A 23,416-nucleotide genomic window follows, 5' to 3' on the forward strand; every position below is an offset into this window, starting at 1 on the left:
TTTAAAGTGATTTCTGATGTAGATACTATTTTTATTATCTAATAGAAGAAGATGCTACAATACAAAGAAGTTACTTTCATTTTTAGTATATGTACTGCCAAAGCGAGCACAGAAGTTACTTTCATTTGTCTTTGCTCACACTGCTAGCTAGTTGTGAAGGTGTGTTATGAACCTGTCAGCCTCAGATTCCGTTGTTTTCATTTAAGACATTGTGGGACATTACCAATTCATTTTGTAGAGGCAAATGCATCTCTTTTTTCCCTCCAAAAACTTATGATTTTGATTTGTGTGAAAATTTCCAGAGCTAATTGGTTTTCCATTCAACAATTCATACATGCTTTGTTTCATGACACAGATTGTAATCCCTCAATGTATCGGGGTACTTCTCACTTCTTCTCTGAATTTACTATTTCCATTTGTCCTTTCTCATCCCTTCCTGATTTCTGAGTTTGATCTTTGGACTCATGTTTGATCTCGTATGATTAGCTCTGCGCCCTTCTCAGGTGTTAATGTTCACCTTTGTAGGCCTGTCTGTTGGTGGCTGAAGGTTAAGTCTCATGGGAGAATTTAAAGAATTTCTAAAGCCCATTTGTTTCTGGAGTTTCACCAATCAATATCAGATCAGTGAACATTGGTTTTTAAATTATTTTGAGTTTTGTTTCACATATTTTTCTCACTTTATCCTAGACCTTCTATACTGGGATCTCCTTCAGAGCAGCTAGCAATGGTAGCTTGACACCATGTTTTGAGGTCTGTTATTCCTTTGAATATTTCCATAAATCTTTTCATTTCTTCACTTCTCGTTGCTCCATCTAGGGAGAAACCAATAGTTGTACCTTACATAGATGACTGCTCACAAGCTATTGTGATGCCAGTAACAAATACCAAGCAGGATATATTGTCTTTGTTCCCTAGACTATGGTGTTCCTTCTTAAGCTCTAGCTACTCATACCCTCAAAGTATTTGATTATGGCTAAGATATTATCTTCTTTAAAGATTCACTATTTGTATTTTGCTGGTATTTGTCTTATTGAATGTGTTTTGGTAACACAATGGTTAAAGATTTGGCTATTACATAGAAAGTTTGACCAGGTTCCTGTGGCACAATGGTTAAGTACTAAGCTGATAAGTGAAATATTGACAGCTCAAATACATTATCTATGAGAGAAAATACTTGACTATCTGCCTCCATGAAGATTACAGTGAGGCAGTTCTACTCTGTCATATTGGATTACTATGAGTTAGAACCTAATAAATGGCCCAGGTTAACTATATAGTAGATTTTTTTACCTTTCACATAGAAGACCCTGGTTGGATTCCTGGTCAGTGTACCCCAAGCACATCTGTCTGTGGAGACGTGCTTGTTTCTCTGATTCTGGAGAGATATAAGTGGCACTTTCAGACTAGCATGGACTAGAAATAAAGTAAAATTATCTCTTTTCACGTATTAGCCAATGAGATCCTATGGGTCATATATTGTAAAATATAACCCATCATGAAAATGGTGATGGACTGGAAGGTGTTTCCTTTCTGGAGCACAGGGTTAGGGTAAATTCCTTGGCACCTAACAACAACAATAATACATCATAGTTTTGGTCAAAAGAGATTATGACTTTAGGTTGTTCAAAGCTCTTCTCAATTAATGACACATTGTGTATTTGCTTATTTATTTCCTAATGAACTGCTTTCTACTCTGAAACATAAGCCCTATCAAGGTAGAGAATTTTGTCTCCTTGGGTCAAAGGTTATTTCCAGAGCCTCAAAGGGTGTCTGGCACATGGCAGGTACACAACAAACATTTTATGAATAAACATAATTAGATTATTTATATATCAAAATAAAAATATGTCTTAAACTACAATATCCATTTAAATATAATTCTAAGAATCAATTATAAGATACAATTTGTGGTTATATGATATGATAATAATATCTATATTTGAAAACCTAAATACACTTTCAAGCACTTAATATGAATTATGATCACTAAGACAAATATCTCTCATTGCCATCAAGTCAGAACCAACTAGCTGACCTTCTGTTGTGTTTTCAGTGGTTCTAAATCTCACCGGAGGAGACTGCACATCTTTCTCTCACAGTCCAAATCCCATCAGCCTTTGAGTAGGCAGCATAATTCCTTACTGTGCTAACTAACCTATGCTGTGAAATGTGAATGGCAGCTACCTGGCCAGCTGACTAAAGAGATTCATATTTGTTCTGATTTCAAAAAAAGGTGATCCAACAAAATGTGGAAATTATTGAACAATATGATTAATATCACATGCAAGTTAAATCTTTCAGAACATTATTGAAAAAACAGTTAAATCATACCATCAACATGTGGAAGCTCTGGTGGCCTAGTGGCAAGAAGCTGCACTGCAATCCCAGAGGTACATGGTTTGAATCCACCAGATGCTCTGCTGGAGAAGGAGGGACAATCTCCTCCTGTACCAGTCAGATCCAATTTGACAGTACACACACACACAAAATAATAAAAATCTAAAAAAATAACACCAACATGGAACTGTCAGAAATTCAAGCTTTATTCATAAGAGGCTATGGATATCATTCCTGGTATCAGATGTATCTTGGCTAAAAGCAGAGAGTACCAGGAAGATGTTCACTTGTGTTATATTGACTATGCAAAGACATTGGACTCTGTGGATCATAAAAAATGTTCAATAATATTGAGACGATTGAGAATGCCAGAATACTTAATTGTGCCATCTGAAATATAGACATAGACCAAGAAACATTATCTGAACAGAACAAGAGAAGATTTTATAGTTTAAACTCAGAAAGGATATATGTCAGGTTGTATCCTACAGACCTATCCAATTTGTATGCTGAACAAATAATTTTGCTAAGTTGGACTATATGAAAAAGAATGAGACAAACAACATGCATTATGCAGGTGACACAACCTTGCTTGTATAAAGGGAAGAGTATTTGAAGTAGAAGATCAAAGACTACAACCTTCAATACGGATTACATCTCAACATCAAGAAAACTAAAATCCTCATCATTGAACCAATAGGCAGCATTCTGATAGATGGGAGAAAAGATTTAAGTTATCACCAATTTCATTTTATTTGGATACACAGTCAACCACATTGGTAACAACAGTAAAAAGAAAATTATTTATTTTGATTTTTGTTGCACTGGGAATATCTGCTGTCAAGGACCTCAAGGATGTCAGTTTAAAGACTAAAATGTCCCTAATCCAAGCTGTTGTAGTTTTTATTTCTTCCTATGCATCTGAAAGTTGGACAATGAATAAAGATGGCAATAAAATCAATGCCTTTGAATTGTTGTGTTGGAGAACAGTACTGAATAACCCATGAAATTTAAAAAAATGATGAAACTTCATTTCACATACTTTGGGCATGGTATCAGGAGGTGCCAATGCTTGGGAAGAGACATGTTGGGAAAGGAGGAGAATCAGAGAAAGAGAGGAAGACATTCAACATGATAGGTTGGCACAATGACTATAATAGTGGACTCAAGGATAGCAGAGGTTGTGAGGATGGCACAGGATAAGGCAAGGTTCAAATCTGTTACAGGAACGCTATGAGTGGTAGTCAATAACAATGGCACATATTATACGTTATACTAGATACGTTACTCACATAATCATTAATCTTTGGATTAACCCCCAAAAGAAGACATTACTGTCTGCATTTTTTAAAATAAGGAAACAGATTTAGAAGAATTTATGACTTTTGTTTAAGATAATTTAGCTATTAAAGTAATAGAATCGAGATTATTTTCCCCACTATATAGCATTGTTTCCTTAATTATAATTATAGAGAGCAACATAGTCAGGCTGGAGACTAATGTGCACCTGATCCGGGCTATAGTCTTCTCAATTACATGCTATGCATCTGAGAGTTGGAGAGTGACTAGGAATGATAGAAAGAGAACTGATGCCTTTGAGCTGTGGTGCTGGAGAAGAGTGTTGAATATACCGTGGACTGTTAGGAGAACAAGCAGGTTTTTCCTGGAGAGGGTGAAGCTGGAGTGCTCCTTGGAGTCAACGATTATGAAGCTTCGTCTGACATACTTTGGGCATGTTGCAAGGAGGGACAGGTCCTTGGAAAGGGACATCATGTTTGGGAGAGTGGAGGGATGGCGCAAGAGAGGAAGACCCTTGATGAGATGGATTGATTCTGTGATTGGGGTTGTGGGAATGAATGTGTCGGAGAATGAATGAGTCATTTGGAACTCTTGTACATAGGATCACTATGAGTCACAAGTGACTCAACAGCACATAACAACAACAGCAATTTGATTTTAACAAACTGGATACACAGCCAAATCTATTCTTGAATGGTTTGTAAATTTGGGTAGGGTATATGCAATTGTGTGCTTTGGCCTTTATGGACTCGTTTTCATTTCTTTCAGCTTTAACTTGAACTTCCACATGAACAATTAATGGTCAGTAGTTCTGAGGTTGGCCCAGGATGCTGAATTTCTTTATCTTTTCTTTCCACAGATCAAGTGGATCTTTATCTGTGTAGTGTTAAGTCGTGTCCTAGGAGCCAGCAATATCTACAATACCTAATATTACCAGGCTTTGTTAAAAATGCAAATTCTCACTCTCCAACCCAGAAATACTGAGTTAGGAAGTCTGAAGACAGGGCTCGAAATCAATATTTACCAAGTCCTCCAGGTGATTCTGAATCATGGCATAGAGTTTGTTTTGCTACAGACAATGGCAATGAGAACCCAGTAAAAATACTGACCTCTGGCAAACATTCTCCAATCCTTCAGAAATCTTTATTCTTCTTATCTAGCAGAATATCCTGTTGCATGTTATTTGAATCTCTGGTACACTATATTTGTTGTTGTTGTTGTTATTACATGCTATTAAGTTAGAACTGACTCATAACTGACATTCCAGCAAATTTTTAGAGGCTATAAATTATAAGGGAGGATATTGTCCATATCTCTTTCTCTCAGAGGAGCTGGATTCAAGCCTCCTGCATTTGGGTTGGCAGTGCAATTCCTCATCCACTAGGCCACTAGAGCTCCGTGGTACTATGTATTAATAAACAATTATGAGGCTGCAGTCAGTTGCCAAACTGAAATGTATTTGTCATTGGTTGAGAGGAATTTCCAGGAAATCAAAAGATGAATTGCAGTGGGGAAAATTTGCTGTCAGGGACCTTGCTAGAGTACTGAAGAGCAGCGATGCCAGTCTGGAAACTAAGGTGTGCCTAATTCAGGCCATGGTCTTTGAAACTACATGCTATGCATCAGAGAGCTGGACAATGAGTAGGGATGATAGAAGGAGAATTGTCTTTGAGTTGTAAATGTTGAAGAAGATTATTGAATATATCATGGACTGCTAGGAGGACAAACAAGTCTGTCCTTGAGAGCGTGACTGCTCCTTGGAGGCAAGGATTCTGAAGCTCCATCTGACATACTTTGGCCATATTGCAAGGAAGGACCAGTCCTTGGAGAGGGACATCATGCTTGGAAGGGTGGAGGAACGGTGCAAAGGAAGGCGACTCTGGATGAGATAGATGGATTAACTCATTGGCTAGAGTAATGAGGGTAGGTTTGTTGGAGACAATAAGGTTGGCTCAATATAGAGCAGGGTTAGAGCTCTTGTACATAGGGTTGTTATGAGTCACAAACAACTCTATAACACATAACAACAACAACAACAACCTTAAATTCTGTTAAACTAATGAGAATCCAGAGAAATTATCCAGAGAAACTTTTACCACTCTGTTATTCTTTTGTTCATCAATTACTTGTGCAAACATGAGTAGAGAGCTCATCTTGTTACTATATTGACTGGATCAGAGTACTTGAAATACAAAGGTCAACACTGCTTAACTTATAAAAGTAGAGTCACATTTCAGGCACATGATGAAAGCTGGTAGGGCACAAAATAGACAGAGAAGAGAACCATTGAAAGACATTTGACAGAGGAAGGTTCTATTCCCCAGACATCCCTGTCAAGCAGCTCTGTGAACAACAAAAAGAAGAAAACAAATAAGTTGGAGGTTGTGTGAATGTCACAAGACCAGAATATAAATACGCATGACAGGGAGAAGAGTAAATGCCAATAATTCACATTCCACAAAATGTTTTGGGGAAAATACCAACTATTAAAAGAGAAGAAAAAAAAATGTATAAGTAAATCTCCTAGAAACCAGTTGAGTATTCTACCTTGCTGTCATAACGCTCACTCTAGAAGGCACGAGGGCAGGTAAAGTAGGCATAATAACAAAGAGTATGTCAAGACTCTGGACTCGTGCATCAAGAGAGGGAGTTAACATTCAGGGAGCATTTCAACTCTGCTTAACTCTCTAACTCACAGGAGAGAATGCCGACTTTATACAGACAAAGACTACCTTTGGACAGAATGTGAAATTGAGGACTTAGTTTTTCTCTTCAGTTTAAATGAATTCTAGAAATAGATCTCTCACATAGAGGAAAAATAAGAGTGTTGCCTTCTTACTTTGCCCATTATATTTTTTCAAGCTTTTTAGAATCTAGTTGATTATTCACATATAAAAGGACTGAATCTCAGTACTCTGTTACAGCTTGGTTGCCCTGTTGCCCTTTCAGCAATAGTTTTCCCCACACTGTCCATTTCTTATTTGGCCTTGTGCTCCAGGTACCACCTGTCCCACCCCAGCCTGGGTGTCTAGTTCAATGAGTGCCTTCTTGAAAACCTTGCATTACAGCCTCTTCCCTGTTCCGTGGGCTTCACCTCACCATATCTAGTGGCAGCTCTGGCCTGAGCTCCAGGAATGCTGCTCCAGATAGGCCTGGCAGGTCTCATCACTCATTAACATGAACTCCCCCTTCCCTGTCGGGGAAGCCAGAACACCATGTCTTCCTGGCTGGGCCACGTCCTGCCATCTCAGGAAACAAGACACTTGGTCTGGCAAGAGAAACCTGGTTTCCTCCCTATGGCCATAAAGCCTTCAATTTAGTAAATGTTACACAGAAGGTGATTACTCTCAATTCCAATAAACTCTCTGTTAAAGATGTATTGTCCTAACATGCAAAACTCTAGGTAATAAAAGGAAATCCCTCCTGCTTTTAAGCCCTCTCAGAAGGCTAGTTAATTAAAACACATTGAATTATTCAAGCTTTATGATAAATACCCTATACAAAGGCATAAAAGTAAAGCTTTCAAAAATCTACAGAAACAATCTGGTTTTGCATTTTTAGACACACCATGATGTACAAGCAAAAATGACAGGAAATGTATCTCAGATGTTTTCTGTTCAAAGGATTCAAAGGTCTTTCATAACTGGTAACAACCTTGGTCCTCTCCTATTTTCCTGAAGACACTCTCTGGATGGTACAGTGTCTCCTATGGTTGCAACTGCTACACATATGCTGATGACTCACCGATCTTTATTTCCAGACCAGATCTCTTTCCAGAGCCCTGGCCCCATGTGGTTGAGATGTGAGTCCATGTGGGCATCATAATTTTCTCCTTCCATCTGCTCCTTCCCTTGTGCCTCTTGTCTCTTTAAATGGCAGCAACCCCCACCTGGCGCTTACCTCAGGTAGCTGAGTTTTCTCCTTGACCCTTCCCTCTTTTAACCTCGCATCAAATCAGTCTTTACAGCCTGTGAAAGCTGCCCCTACTGTCACACCAACATACCTACTAGCTTCCCCACTTCTTCCTTAGCTCAGACCTGCAACCAGGTGGATTGACGCAGTAACTGCAGCAGCGGGCTCAAGTGTGTCAGAGATGATGAGGACGGTACAGGAGAGGACAGGGTTCAGATCCGTCGTTCACTGGGTCGCTATGGGTCATGCTTGACAGCACCTAACAACAACAGCAGTAACTCTGGTGGTGTCGTCTGTAACATGTTGCTTTGCTAATAAAAAATCCATGCACCTCTGGGGATTTGAACTCACCAATCACTTAACAGGAATAAGATTAACAGGCTCCTCTCAACTCTAAGGTTTACATCCTGCAAACCCACTGAAAAGTCACGATAAGCTAGAATCAACTCAATGGCAATGGGTGAGTATCCTCTCTACCCAGAATTCTCTTCCTCACATCCTTCTTAACGGATTCCTGCATATTTTTCAAAACTCATTTTTTTAAAAAAAAAAAAACCCAAAACAAACTCCTTATTTTTCTCTAAGAAGTTTCCTTACACCTCCTTTGGGCTGGTCATGTCTTCTTACTAATTCTTACAGCAGTCATGGCCCTAAGACTTTCACAGAATTGTAACTGGTGTTTGTCTCTTTCTCCCCATTGTGCTGAGAGCTCCTTGAAGGCTGGGACCATTTCAACTCTGTTTCTAGAGTCTTACACAGGGCCTGGCTACTTTATGTCTTCAATAAAGGTCTGTTGATTGAATCAGTGGCTGCTCTAGAATGAGGTCATATGTTCCTGTCTAACTCCTGGCTGGAAACCAGCCTAGATTAAGGTTGCAAAGAAGCCGAGAGACAGTCAAAATGGGACACTTTGTTCAAGCAGAGGCAGAGAATCAGACTTTTAAAATGCTGGTCAGTTAGACCTGACTATTGGAATGTACCTCTTGTAAAGGCAAAAAGGAAAGTCTCAACAATTGCCAACTTCAGCACAGAAGCCTCGAGGGACAAAGTTATGTGGGAGAAAGCCCCACCTTGAGCACCTGCGGACTGGCATTAACAAGGGAGCAAAGGCATGTGCTCGGGGATATAGCAACCCTCTTAGAACTTCAGAAGTATCTGTCTGGGTTGTTGCCAATGAAGAAAAAGGACCTTTTTCTTCCTTTGTGTCTGTTTGGTAAATTCTTAATGGGTGAAGACATAATAAGGCTTCTAAAGGTCTTATCAGACTTATGCCTCAATTACAGTTTTTGTTTATTTTTATGAGCTTTAACAAAGGGCTTCATTTCTGGCTGTAAAGCCTGGCCACATTTTGGCATATCGACTACATAAGCAAGTCCAGTATTATTACTTCTGCTTCTTCCAGTGCTCTGCTTGAAAGCTGTTCCCTGGGTCCTGTTTGTTCTGCTTAATACTCAGACCTCTTCAGTCCGTACTATGCTTAGATATTTTAATGCCTCTCTTTCCACTGAAAATGCTATCTAGCAGTATTAAACCAGGCAATCAGTCCTAATGATGTCAGTCTATGCTAGAGAAAAGACTTGACTTCATGGCCCAGTAAAATCAGGTTTTGTTGTTGTTGATTGTCATCAAGTCGAGTATGACTCATAGAGAACCTAAGAACAAAAGACCTGAAGCCTTTCTATAACTATCGTTGTTTCTCAAAGTTCATAGAATTTCCAGAGGCATATTCTTTAGGAAGGGGAAGAACCCTTAATTGAGGAACTGATAAAGACAGAATAGCTTATTGATTATACAATCAAGGGATGAGTAGGGTAGAATATCTTAAAATGCTGAATATGCTTAGCAAATGTACAGTTCACTACTGTAAAGATGGTTTGAAGCTGGCCCTGGTGATAGGAATTCTGGCTATTACCAACCTAGTTATGAATGCTTGTTTCTCAGTTACCCTTTCCAACTCTAGGGAAAATGTACTTATAAAACAATATAATCCTGTGTTTATGTTTTCTATTTCAAAATGTAGAAATTACCCACATTTTAAGGTTTTAAAAATGTAGCAGAGTGGTGAGGAGTTTTGCTGACAACCCAAATGTGGGTGGTTCAAATCCACTAGCTGCTTTGCAGGAGAAAGAAAGGTAGTCTCCTTTGGTTTAATTTACAGCCTTTGAAAACCCACTGGAGAGTCAGCTATGAGTCATATCCAACTGAACAACACACAACAACCACAAAAGATTTATTCGAGGCTCTCTTGGCTTATTTAAGCAGTTCTAGCCAAAATATTGGCCTGTTGAACCCACTCAGAGTTGTCTTAGAAGGCAGGTCTGGCAATTTGCTTTCAAATGGTCACGACCTTGAAAATTCAGTGGTGCACAATGGGGTCTCTGAGTTGGAATTGCCTCAAGGCAACTAAGAACAAAAAGAAGCCAGTTGACAGTAAATTGATTTCAACTCAAGGTGACTCAATGTGCATCAGAATAAAATCGAGATCCACAGAGTTTCAGGCACTGACTGTTCAGAAGTAGACTGCCAAACCTTTCTTCCATGGTGCTTTTGAGGAGGCTTGAAGCTCACTTCTTTCAGTTAGTAGCTAAGATTAGGTTTTAAAACTCCAGTTCATTAAAAAGAAAATTCAGTGTAAGCGAACAGCAGAGTATCTTCTCTTACAGAGCTGCTGTTGCCCCTGCCAACCTTTTCTCAGTCAGGCACACCTGCCACCATTCCATTGCTGGTGTGCAGAAACTGGAGGTCACTTTCTATTTATCTAATCTGTACAAATCAACATATATAGATTGTGCTTTTACCACATCTTTCCTCCCCATCTCTTTCTCTGAATATACCAGTGATCATCTCAATTCTTGCCCATCTGATATAGTAATCTCATCCAGATTTGTAAAATAAAATCCTCATGCTTTTGTTTTCAATGAACCCTCATTTTTCTAAAACATATCTTAAATCCCATCATTTTTCTGCTCAAATATTTTCGAGTGGAATCTTCTCGTTAAACCAATTGCCCTAAGATTTCCATACCCCTCCCTTCCTGCTCTATATTTTATTCTTTCGATTTGGGACACATAGACACATATGCCATTTTATTGTGTTTTGCTTTATTACATTGTATAGATATTGTGGTTTGGTTTTTGTTGGCTTTTCTTTCTTCCTTTTTTTTTTTTTTTTTTTACAAACTGAAGATCTGTGGGAAACCCTGCATTGGGCAAATCTATCAATGATGTTTTTCCAACATGTGCATGTCTGTCATAGTGTAGTGATTTTTTACAACATTCTGAACTTAAGTGCTTTGTATACTTGATTATGTTATTGCTGATTTTACGTGCTTTTGAGTCAGAACCAACTCACAGCTGACCTACCAGTGGGTTTTCAGAAGCAGTAAATCACACAGGAGGAGACTGCTTATCTTTCTCCAGAGAAGCAGCTGGTAGATTCAAACCACATGCCTTCAGGTTGGCAGCACAGCTCCTTACCACTAAACCACTAGCGCTCAATATAGTATCATGTGATGTAACTTTTATATTCACTGGAAACAAACAAACAAACAAACAAAGGTTTATGAGTTTCTTTGCTGTGACATTTACTTTACTGTGGTGCCCTGAAATGGAACCAGCAATGTCTCCGAATTATCTGTGTATTTGCTCTTCTTCCACTGGCCATGCAGCCCGGCTCTCTGCTCAGCTGTTGCTTTCACCCAAGCTGCTTGGTTTCAGTCCTCATTCTCAGGTTTTTACCTCGCTCATGACAGATCATAATAACAAACAACCCCTTGTCATCAAATGATATCATGAACTATAACATTTAATACTTAATAGAGCTCCAATGAAAGCAGACTGCTAGACCTTTCTATATTTTTACATATTTTCATTGGTCTGCATGCAATCATTCAAATACAGTATGGTTAATACATGTGCACTGTGTTTTATACAATCATTCATATACATTGTATTTTGTGTTTTATATCATTAGTTACTATTGGTCCATGCCTATTATTACCCTGTCTATTCAAGTCCTCATTGAATCTTTCCTCTCCCTTCACCCCACCCCATCCACCCACTAACCTCTGCTATCCTCCTGATTTAATGTTCCCTTTTTCCACCTCTTTTCTCCATTTATCCTTTCCCTTTTGAACACTTATACACATTTTGCTCAGTTATCCTATGTTCACAAGAACAGTCTTATTCAGTATTCCTCCTTAAGAGACAGATATTTCATTAAACATAATATTATCTGAACTCTTTCTTGTTATATATATTTTTTTATGAAATCATTGTTCCTTAGTGCTGTATAATATTCCATTGTGTGAATGTATTACAGTTTTTCAATCCATTCATTTGTTGATGGACTTTTGGACAGTTTGTATGTTCTAGCTATTATGAATAATGCTGCTATAGGTGTACGTATCTTAAGTCATGTTTCAGTTCTGTTTTCCTTGGGTTATATTCCTAGCAGTGAAATAGCTGAGTCATACATATGAGATTTCTATGTTAATCTTTTTGAGGAAATGCCAAACTGCCTTCCAGAGTGGTTGTGCCATTTTACAATCCCACCAAGAGTGTATGAGAATTCCAATCTCTCTACATTTTTTCCCAGCATTTATTGTTTGCTGTCCTGTTAAACTTTGCTACCAGACTGAGATGATATTTCATTGTGGTTTTGATTTGCATCTGATTGCCAGTGAGTTTGAACATTTCTTCATATGTCTGTTGACCCTCTGAATGCTTACTTTGTGAAGAGTGTTAGCATGTTTTTCCCTCATTTTGTTACTGGGTTATAAGTCTTTTTCTTGTGGAGGCCCTGTTATTGTTATGTGCTGTCAAGTCACTTGTGACTCATAGTGACGCTATGTACAACAGCTCTAAAGCCTTCCCTGTCCTGAGCCAGTCTCACTGACTCCAACACACCTAATCCATTGCCCTAGTTACTGTATCAGTCCATCTTATCTGGGGTCTTCCTCTCCTGTGCTGTCTCTCCACCCTTCTGAGCATGACGTCTTTCTTTTAGGACAGGTCTCTCCTGGCTACATGCCCTATGTATGTGGAACAGAGCTTCAAAACCCTACCCTCCAAGGAGAAATTTGGTTTCACCTTCTCCGAAACAGACCTATTTGTTTTCTTGGGGGTTCATGGTATGTTCAGTACTCTTTTCTAGCACCACAACTCTAAGGCATCAATTCTTCTATCATCCTTAGTCATTGTCCAGCTCTTGGATGCATAGCAAGTAATTGCAAAAACCATGACCTGGATCAGGCACCCCTTCTCAGTACTCTGGAAAGGTCCCTGACAGCAGATTTACCTAATGTAATTTGTATTTTGATTTCCTAACTGCTTGATGCTAAGAGTGTTGATTGTGGAGCCAAGTAAGCTGTTACTGTTAACAAACTCAACCACTTCTCCATCTATCATGGTGCTTGCCAATGGACCCAGTGGTGATAATCTATGTCTTTTTGATATGGAGCTTCAATCCATATTGAAGACTACAGTGTTTGATCTTCTGCAGAAAATGCTTCAGGTCATCCTCAGTTTCAGTAAGCAAGGTTTGTCATCTGCATAATATTCTGTAAACTTTCATTTTGAGGCCCTTATTTGAGATGTTAGTGCCAAATGTTTTTTTCCCCAGTCTGTAGATTTTCTTTTCTCTATATTGGAAAAGGTTTTGATACACACAGGCTTAATTTTTAGAAGATCCCAAATATCAATATTATCCTCTCCTGATTGTATAGGTCTAGCTCTATTTGCAAGCAATATCTTTAGGACTAGAGCTCCTAAGTTTGTTCCTATATTTTCTCTTATGATCCTTATGGTTTTAGGTTTTACCCTTAGATTTGTGATCCACCTTAAGTTGATTGTGTGTGTGTGTGTGTGTGTGTGTGTGTGTGTGTGTGTGTATGGCGTGAGGCGTGGGGCCTATTTCAGTTTTCTGTAAGGGGATGTCCAGTTTTGCCAATACCATTTGTTGAAGAAGTTGTCATTTCCTCATTTGATAGGTTTTATTTTCTTGTAAAATATCAATTGACCATAGACTAAAGGGTTTGCTTCTGGGTGGTTTGTTCTATTTCATTGGTCTATGTGTCTGGCATTGTATCAATGGCATGCTGTTTCGGTTACTATGGCTATGTAGTATTTTTGAGATCTGCCATGCCTCTCACTTAATTTTTCATTTTCAAAATTGCTTTGCTTATTTGAGGTCTCTTTCCTTTCCAAATAAACCTGACAGTTGACTTTTACATCTCATTGAAGAATGAGTTTGAAGTCTGTATTAGGATTCTGTTAACCATGTAGATGGCTTTTGATAGGACTGTCATTTTTACTATGTTGATTCCTCCTATCCATGAACAGGGACTGTTTTCCCATTTAGTAAGACCTCTTATTGTTTCTTGTAGTAGTATTTTGTAGTTTTCCTTAAAAAGCTCTTTTGTTTCTCTAGTTAGGTTTATTCCTGAGTAGTTAAACTTATTGTTAGCTATTGTAAATGGTATTGCTTTCTTAATTTCCTTTTCTGTGCTTTCTTTGATGCTGTAGAGAACTACCACTGATTTTTGTAAATTGATCTTGTATCCTGACAATCTACAAAATTGGTCATCTAGGTCTAACAGATTTTTTGGTTGAGACTTTGGGGTTTTCTGTATACATTATCATATCATCTGTATAAAGTGACAAGTTTACCACCTTTTCACCAGTTTTGAAGCCTCTTATCCCCTTCTCCTTTCTTACTGCCTTAGCAAGTGCTTCCAATACACTATTTAATAGGAGAAGTGATAAGTGGGCATCCTGACTTGGTGCCTGTTTACAAGGGGAATGCCTTTGGTCTTTTTTCCCCCCAATTTAGAATGATGTTAGCTCTTGAGTTTGATTTTGAACTTTTCACTATGTTAAGGAAATTATCTTTTTTCTTGTTTCATTGAATGTTCTAATCAAGAAGAAGTGTTGGATTTTGTTAAAGGCCTTTTCTACATCAATTAATAGGGTTATGTGTTTTTGTTCCTTGCTTTGTTAATGTGATGAATTGCATTAACTGTTTTTCTCATATTGAACCATTCTTGCATACTAATTATGAATGCCATTTGGTTATGATGAATTATTTCTTTCATATACTGTTGGACTCAATTGGGCAGGATTTTGTTAAGACCTCTTCAGAAAGATCAGTAAAATAGACAAACCTTTGGCAAACTAAATAAAAGAAAAGAAAGAGCAGGAACAAATGACTTGAATAAGAACTGAGACAACATCACTATAGAAACAGTTAATATTAAAATTATAAAAATGGAAGAATATGAAAGGATATACACTGATAAATTTGAAAACCTAGAGGAAATGGGCTAATTCCTAGAAATTCATACTCTATCCAAATTGACACAGAAAGAAGTAAAACAGTTGAATAGACTCATCACAAAAGAAGAAATTGAGCTGGTCATAAAAAGTCTCCCTATAAAAATGTCCTGGTTCAGACAGCTTCATGGGCGAAGTCTACTAAATACTCAAATATGAACTACTTTTTAATAGAAAAACAAGGAACAACTTCAGAGTCAGTCTACAAAGCAAGTGTAACCCTAATACCAAAACCAGGCAAAAAAAAATCACCAAAAATGAGAACTATAGTAGCTCTCATGAACACAGACCTTTCTTTTGAGGTGTTGCTGGGCTTCATTGGGGTCAAATTGCAACCTTCAAATAGTGGTCATGCATAAACTGTTGACATCACTCAGAGAATGTGAAGGTTAATGGTAATCAAATGTAATCCAAACTCACTACTGTTGAATCAGTTCTGACTTGGAGAGATCCTCTTTCAGGGTTCTGAGGCTGTAAATCTTTTTAAGGGGAGACTGCCTTCTTTCTTACCCAGCATGACTGGTGGGCTTGAACTACTAACTTTCAGTTAGACAAACACTCCTTGAGAATAATAATAGCTGTATTTTACATGAGTATTTGTGAAGATTATCTGAGTTTATTCTTATTGGGGGAGCTCTGGTGGCCTAGTGGCAAGAAGCTGTGCTGCAAACCCGAAGGCATGTGGTTTGAGGCCACCAAGTGCTCTGAAGGAGAAGGATGGGCTATCTCCTTCCATACTATTAACTGCAGCTGAAAACCTGCCAGACGGTCAGCTGTGTGTCGCTTATGAGTCTGTAGTAAATGACAACAACATGCATATCGGGAACTCTGGTGCTTTAGTGCTAAGGCGTTGCACTACCAACCCCAAAGCATGCAGTTAAAATTCACTAGTTCCTCCATAGGAGAAAGATGGCCAGTCTCTTCCCATGAAATTTACTGCCTCTGAAAACAACTGGAGGGTCAGCTAGGAGTTTATTTCAATTCAATTTTACACAACAATACATAGAAAACCCTTAGAAGAGCCCTAGTACATAAAAGTGTACAGTAAAATAGTCTCTCAAACTCATTAACATTGAATTAGTTCCAACTTATAGCTGACCTCCAGTGGGTTTCCAAGGCTCTAAATCACACAGGAAGAGATTACTCCTCTTTCTCCATCTGAATGGTTAGAAGATTCAAACTTTCAGAGAAGTTTGGAAGCCTTTGGGTTAGCAACATAGCTGTCTGTGAACTAAGCCACCAATATAACTCTACCTTTTTAAACTTCATTGTCATTGAGTTAGAGCAAACTCATAGCTGAATGTCTGAGTGGTTTTCTGAGGCTGCAAATCACATGCGAGGAGATTTTCTATCTTTCTCCCGTGATCACTTTTAATGGTAATTTAAAGTCTTCCTCTCTAGTGAAATCATTATTAATTACCCAACTTAAGGTTATTTCTTCCTCATATTTGTTATTCTGGATAGTACTTGACATGTAATACTCTGTCTTAAAACTTATGTATGAACTTGTCTTGGTTTATACTGGACTATAGCATCATTGAGATTAAGACATCTTTATTCATATAAGTTTAAATGTGGAAGGATTGTGTATTGTGCCTGACACATTAAAAGGACTCAACAAATACAGGCTAAATTAAAATAGAATGGATTTATTCCTTTAGAAATGTTGTTCCATAAGCCATACTGGGTAAAAAAAATAGCATATGAAATAATGAAGCAAACAGCTTGATAACAAGGGTGTGTCTGTGGAAGACCCTGAGATGGCTGTGGCTGAAACTCTCTCCACGCTCTTCACTGCAGGTCTGCCTGGTGGCCTATCTCGGCTTATTTATGCTTTGTGTCTCATATCAAGTTGATGAACGAACATGCATCCAGTTTGTTATGAAAGTAAGTCATGATAATTTTTTTCCCCTTTTTCTTCATTGCACAGAAAGAGAGAGATATAAAATAAGAGTACCTTTATGAGGTCAGTAGTTAATGACTTTAGAAATGGCATTTTTATACAAGCCAAAGTCTTGTTTTAAAAAGGCATTGATTCAACACCCTGGGGTAAAATTAGTTGTTGGCTTTTTAAAAAGTCTTCATCTCCTTGAACTGAGTAGGCTTGGTTGGCGGTGGTTTGAACCCACTAGCTACTTAGAAGGAAAAATATCTGTCCGTTTGTTTTTCATAAAGATTTCTAGCCTTAGAAACCTCATTGGGCTTGTTCTCTGCCCTGTAGGGTCACTGTGAGTTGAAACTGACTCAATGGCAGTGGCTTTGGTTAGGCATTTGGGTCCAATGCCTTTAAAAGGAATATGGAAAATCCATCAACTCTGCAACCTCTCCACCCAGGGTAAACGGGTCTATTATCAGTACCCACTTCCACCTCGTGGGGGTAACTGAGAATGTTTTAATAATGAAGTAGTCTGAGTGCATTTCCTCTTGTAGGTGGGATCACTGAGACAGAAAAAAGTACATTGGGTGCATCCAAATGATCTATGCCAAAGATGAGAGGGCAAAGGGCTGAGGATACGGGAGGTCAAGTTTTGCATGGCTTGGCAAGTATGTGACTTTCATTTGCCTCTATTGTTGACTCTCCTAGGGACAGTTAGTTGGAGCTAATCCAAGTTCACAGCATTTTCACAGCAGGTTAGAATCTATTCCAAAGAGAAACAGAGACACACCCTTCTAGAGCTCAAGGAGATAAACCCAGAGCCCAGCAAACAGAGCTGGGAGAAACCAAATTCCTGCGTTTTCTCTCAACTGCTGCAATCAAGAACAAAAAGCTTTTGTGATTTGTGTGTGTGCACTTACATTGTTTACTCTTTCATCTAAAAAACCCCAACATACAACTGGAGACTTTTATTTGATCACCAAAAAAGAAAACCAAAGGCAGAAAAGGATATTTTTTAGAAATTAAGATCTAAAAAAATTAAGTGGTGTTAATATATTGTAGTATAATTGAAACTACTAACAAAAAGCAGTGTTCTGATGTTGGTGTGGTATGATCTTATATAAGAAAAAATTAAAATGTAACTTTCATGTGCATAAAAATAGCTATCTAGTGGGATTATAGTGGAATTGGTGCTTTTTTAAATTGTGAAATTTCCTCCAGTAGATAGATGTAACTTTTCTAATTAAAAAAAAATTAATGGATGTTGTTTCTGGAAAAAGAAAATTACAAGAGCTAGAATTCTGGCAGATATGCCTACACTTGGAAATTTTCCTTTTCCTGTCCGAGGGTTTTCCTAAAAGAAAAAGGTCAGAACAGACTTTTTTGTTTGCTTTCTTTCAGAGGTCTGATGAAACAGCAAGGCCTGGGAATAAAAAAATGCAGAAAACCCAGTAGTCTGTTAAATGATCGAAACTTTATTCTTATCAAATGAAATACACCCAAAATTAGGTTCATCGATTTATGTGAAATACTCTTATTTTCCTGGAGATGATCCCAAACAGCTGAGGCAAAAGCATCTGTTTCCTAGAGGCCCCCAAAGCCATCTCAAGATCTGCACTTTAGTTAAAATAAGGAGCAAGAGGAAGTAGGGAGTCACTGCCAATGTCAGATAGGTTGAGAGTTTCCCGCCAGGAAGATCTCATTAGCTACCGTTCCCCCCACCTGTGACAGACACTGACAAATACTGAGGCATTTTTCTCTTCTCCTGAATGTGACCTTTAGTGACGCTGGCTGCCAGCTCTCAGGTGTGCTCGAGATTATCTTCAGGCTGAAAATGAGCATCAGTCCATCTCCAAGTTTTCTAAAGGCACAACGGATCACACTGATGACTTCCCTGGTGCATCTCATGCCATTTTGGGAGGAAAAGAATAAAATGTATTTTTATATTTTTCACCAGCATAAAACACTGCCTTTTAATATCTCTGATATTGGCATTCTGACCCAAGGTTTTTTGAGAATAGATTTCCTCCTGTTGAACGATGACACTGCCAAGGATAGCAATTAGGCAGGGATTGTAGTGTTTCTGTACTACACCTCCCACACATCACCCCACCCCCATCACACACTCCTCACCTACACACTACATCACGCACATCCTACCACTCCACACCCCACACCCTATACATACCACATCACATGCCACATCAGACACAGCCCACTCACACTATACCATACACCACACACACATCACACAGTGCACACTACACATACACACCCTCCCACACCACACACACAATACACACTGCATCCCACACTCCACCCACACCACATACACCCCCCCCCACATACACACACACTCTACCACTCCACACCCCACACAGACCACACCACACACCACCCAACCCACACCCCACCTATACCATATACCACATCACACACAGTGTGGGTAGGAACCACATTACATCATACACCACGTACACACATACACACCCCTACACCATATACCACGTACACACATACACACCCCTACACCATACATCACGTACACACATACAGACCCCTACACCATACACCAATACACATATACACACCCCTACACCATACACCACATAAACACATACTACAATTCCCCACATCTCTCTCTCACATACGTCCCATACACACACAATCACTCCACACCCCACCCACACTACACCACACACCACACACAATCTCCCTCTCTTTCTCTCTCTCTCTCTCTCACACACACACACACACACACACACACACACACACTCCAATACTCCATACCCCACACATACCACATGACACTCCACCTACACCCCACCACACTACACCATACACCACACACACTCTCCAACACTCCACATCCCACACATACATGACATATCCCACATACCCCACCCACACTACACCATACACACCACCCACATACTCCCCTCTCTCTCTCTCACACACACACACACACACTCTCTCTCTCTCCCCCAACAACCCACACATACCACATGACACACCACACACGCCCCACCCACTATATACCACCCCCCCTCACACATACACACACTCCAACACCCATACCCCACACATATCACATGACACACCATATACACACCCCACCCACCGACTCTCCACTCCCCCCCTTAGGGACAAGAGACAGGGGTCTTGTTTTTTCCTCTCAAGCTGCAGTCATCTCCTCTGGCGCCCCCGCAGAGCCTCCACGCTCCAGCGCATTCTTTTTGCCCCCTGCGGCTCTACTCCCGGGCTTGGCAGGCCTTTCTGCGGCAGATTGAACCTCATGCCTTTCCTCGTGGCCCGGTTTTCTCTATGCGCACCTTCATTTTTCAGAAACGTGTCCTGTTCATGTGCTTGTGACAACATTTCAGGGCACATTCCCCGAAAGGACATTTAAGGCGAAGTCGCCTGGTGCTCACATCCAGGAGGCCGCAGGGTTGCTGCAGCCACTTCATGAGCAGCGAGCTGCAGAGGCGCCTCTACCATTCACGTCAAGGGGGAAGATAATGAAATCGAAGCACAGCCACCCTCCTCCCCAAGTCACCGAAGTGCGTTAAAGCTGCAGCCCGGTACCAATTAGAGGCAGCCGAGCCGCCGAGCTCCCGCGCCGCTGCTGTTACGTAAGCTGAGTGGCCTCCGCCTCCGCCCGCGCGCAGCCAGCGCCTCCGCCGGCCGCTCGCCCACCGCCCAGCAAGAGTGATGGGCTGACACCCGCAAGACGAATGCCTCCCGGCCGGGGGCTTTATCAAGATGTATTTGCTCGGATTCCCAAGGTCATCGTAAACACTCTCATTGATGCTTTCTCCGTGCTGTGTAGGTAACGAGCCACTTGCCTTTAAATTACAGATTCTAACCCAGAAGCTAGTTGCTGTCAGATGAGTTAAAGGCCACGGAGGAAAAATGCTACGGCGCTGCAGATAGAGCTCACAGCCTTTGAGGCATCAAGTATATATTTGTATCTTAAAATACATAAGAAGCCTGCTTCCCCGGCTCACTCCTGTTCACTTGGCCTGGTGCTCTCCTAGGCGGAAAAGCACAATCAGGTGGTAGGTGTGCGTCAAAGTGAATGCATCCAGAGTCCAAGGCGTGAGGGAAGCGGCTTTTCTTTGTGCTCATTGCTGTCTGCTCGCATATTTAAAATATTCTGGGTTTGTAAATATTTACATCTTTTATACAAGCCGATGATGTAGTTACTCCCACTTGTCAGAGGAAAGACAAAGCCAGTAGCATTTATTTCCTAAGAGCTCCCAGATCTAGCAGCTCTGTTTCTATTAATTTATTTACTTCACAAATACTCAAATATTTCTGCTATGTACCAAACACTGTTCTGAGTTCTTTATGCATATCAACTCTTTTGATCCTAATAGTAATCCTATGATGAAGACACTATTATGAACACCATTCATAACGGTTTGCAAGTAAACACGCAGACATACATAGTGACATTGATTAATTTGCCAAAGACACATACTATCAAGGGGGGACCAAGAGAAGTAGAACTCTAACCGAGGCAGTCTGAGTTTTTGTTCTACTCTTACTGCTGTATGACTGTGCTTGTTAAATGATCTCGGGCAAGTCTTTTAATTAGCTCTCCCTAAAGACTACCCTTAAAAAGAAACAAAATTCTCATTTCTGCAAAGAGATTTTTGTGAGACTCATAAGAAAACAATGTTTTCTTCAGTGATTTAAATTATTTGTAGATCGAGACAAACAAATAAAACAGAAACAAATTCAAACAATTGGCATGACTCCTAATTTGTGAAATTCACATTTACCAGAAGTTACAAGGTAAGTATTGAATATAACTTATATAGAGTTGTAATTGAATATAACTCCTGTACTAGGAATATAACTCTTATACTAAGAACTATATTGACTTCACAAGTCTTCTGTTCTTTATCTCGAGTCTCAGAAAAATACTGAAATAGCTACTTCCAGTAGATGAATCCAATCACAACACTATTTCTTATCCTGTAAAATAGATTTTAGGAAGCTCTGGTGGCTAGTCCAAAGGGAGTTGCACTGCTAACCCAAAGGCCTGAATTTCTGATAATTCTAATCCACCAGTGGCTGACTAGGATAAAGACAGACAATCTCTTCCCATGTGTTTTACAACCTCAGAACTCTACTGGAGGGTCAGCCCCGAGTTTGTTCTAGCTTGACAGCAGAGGTGAAAACTGATTATATTGTGGTCATGCCAGTGAGTGCCCAAATTCTTATCAAAACATTTCAGATCTGGGCTACATAAACAAAATTCCCAGAGATTTCACACTCATTTAGCAACAGACTAGAATTTGAACTAGACCTTTCTAATCCCAAGACCAAAACCAATCATCTACAGTTGGATTTAGACCAAGGCTTACAGATGATGAAGTGGACATCAAGTTGCTATGTCCTCTGGAACCATTCCAACCCCCATCCCTGATCCTTTACAAGTTTGTGGGATCCTAGCGTTCATAGGCATAGTCTGGCAACCATTACAGTGAATATAGTTTTTGTTTTTATTAACTTCTATTTCTGGTTGACCAGGCATTTCTAATTTTGGCCAACACACTGGTAGCACTGTAGCAACATCTTCTTTACTTCCTAGTCTTGTTTCAATCTTAGTATCAGCAATTCTTGAGCTCAGAATCAGCCAAGCATGCCTTTCAGGGATGGCTGACTTGTTTGGGATTCATCTAAACCACTGATTACATTTACCTCCAGACATATCACTATCAAGATCTTAGGGTTGATGCAGTTCACGAAAAGCATCTAACACTGATATCACAAACAAAAATACGGTCAGTTGTTTAAAGACTACTTTCTAATAAACATAAAACCATTCCTGTGTCTGGTGGGACTCAATTTCTGAGGACAGACAGCTCTTCATTGGGGCATTTCCTGGGGAAAGAAGAAAATGAACCATTCTTATTAATTTGCCTTGTAAAATCCAATGTTCTCTGTAACTGGAAAAGCTTTATTCTGTTTTCTTGCAGCTGTTCTACTTTCTGCTGAGTGCCCTTGCATTGATTGTCTGTGTGCTGGCTGTGGCCTTCGCGGCCCACCACTATTCGCAGCTCCAGCAGTTTACCTGTGAGACGGCCCTCAACTCCTGCCAGTGCAAACTGCCCTCCTCAGAGCCGCTCAGCAGGACCTTTGTTTACCAGGATGTAGCTGACTGTACTAGCATCACTGGCACTTTCAAGCTGTTCTTACTCATCCAGATGATTCTTAACTTGGTCTGCGGCCTTGTGTGCTTGCTGGCCTGCTTTGTGATGTGGAAACATAGGTACCAGGTCTTTTATGTGGGTGTCAGGATGTACTCCTTGACAACTTCCAAAGGGCAGCAGCAGAAGGTCTAACACTCTTGTGCAGAGGTGGCAAAGAAAGCAGCACATTGAACAGCAGAAGGTTAAAAAACAAAACAAAACAAATGAAGACACAAAGAGGGAAAGGAACCAAAACAGCTAAACCCTCTTTTGACAAGGAATAATACTCATTGGTTCTAAATGAATATTTTTCTAGGTTGGTTTTTTTTTTCTTTTCTGAAAATGAAAGCACATTTCTTCAGGTTTCTATAGCATTTTTAAAAATTCTTATGAGGCAGGCGAGATCCAAATTGACTTTGAAATTTAAAGAACACTAAGCAGGAGGTGGGGGGAATCAA

General features: G+C 39.7%; 1 protein-coding gene across 1 annotated transcript in view; it reads left to right on the forward strand.

Moving 5' to 3' along the window:
* The window catches only part of SSPN (sarcospan), a 66,900-nt gene extending 43,726 nt beyond the window's left edge, over positions 1-23,174 (forward strand). Inside the window, exons 2-3 of the mRNA XM_006895057.1 lie at positions 16,680-16,766; positions 22,746-23,174. Coding sequence (XP_006895119.1) covers positions 16,680-16,766; positions 22,746-23,111 — 453 coding nt within the window. The 3' untranslated portion in view covers positions 23,112-23,174. The remainder of the gene's footprint in view (positions 1-16,679; positions 16,767-22,745) is intronic.
* The last annotated feature ends 242 nt before the right edge of the window (positions 23,175-23,416 follow it).

This window comes from Elephantulus edwardii, unplaced genomic scaffold (assembly GCF_000299155.1).
Source record: "Elephantulus edwardii isolate Elephantulus edwardi_28Jun2011 unplaced genomic scaffold, EleEdw1.0 scaffold00157, whole genome shotgun sequence".
Lineage (NCBI taxonomy): Eukaryota > Metazoa > Chordata > Mammalia > Macroscelidea > Macroscelididae > Elephantulus > Elephantulus edwardii.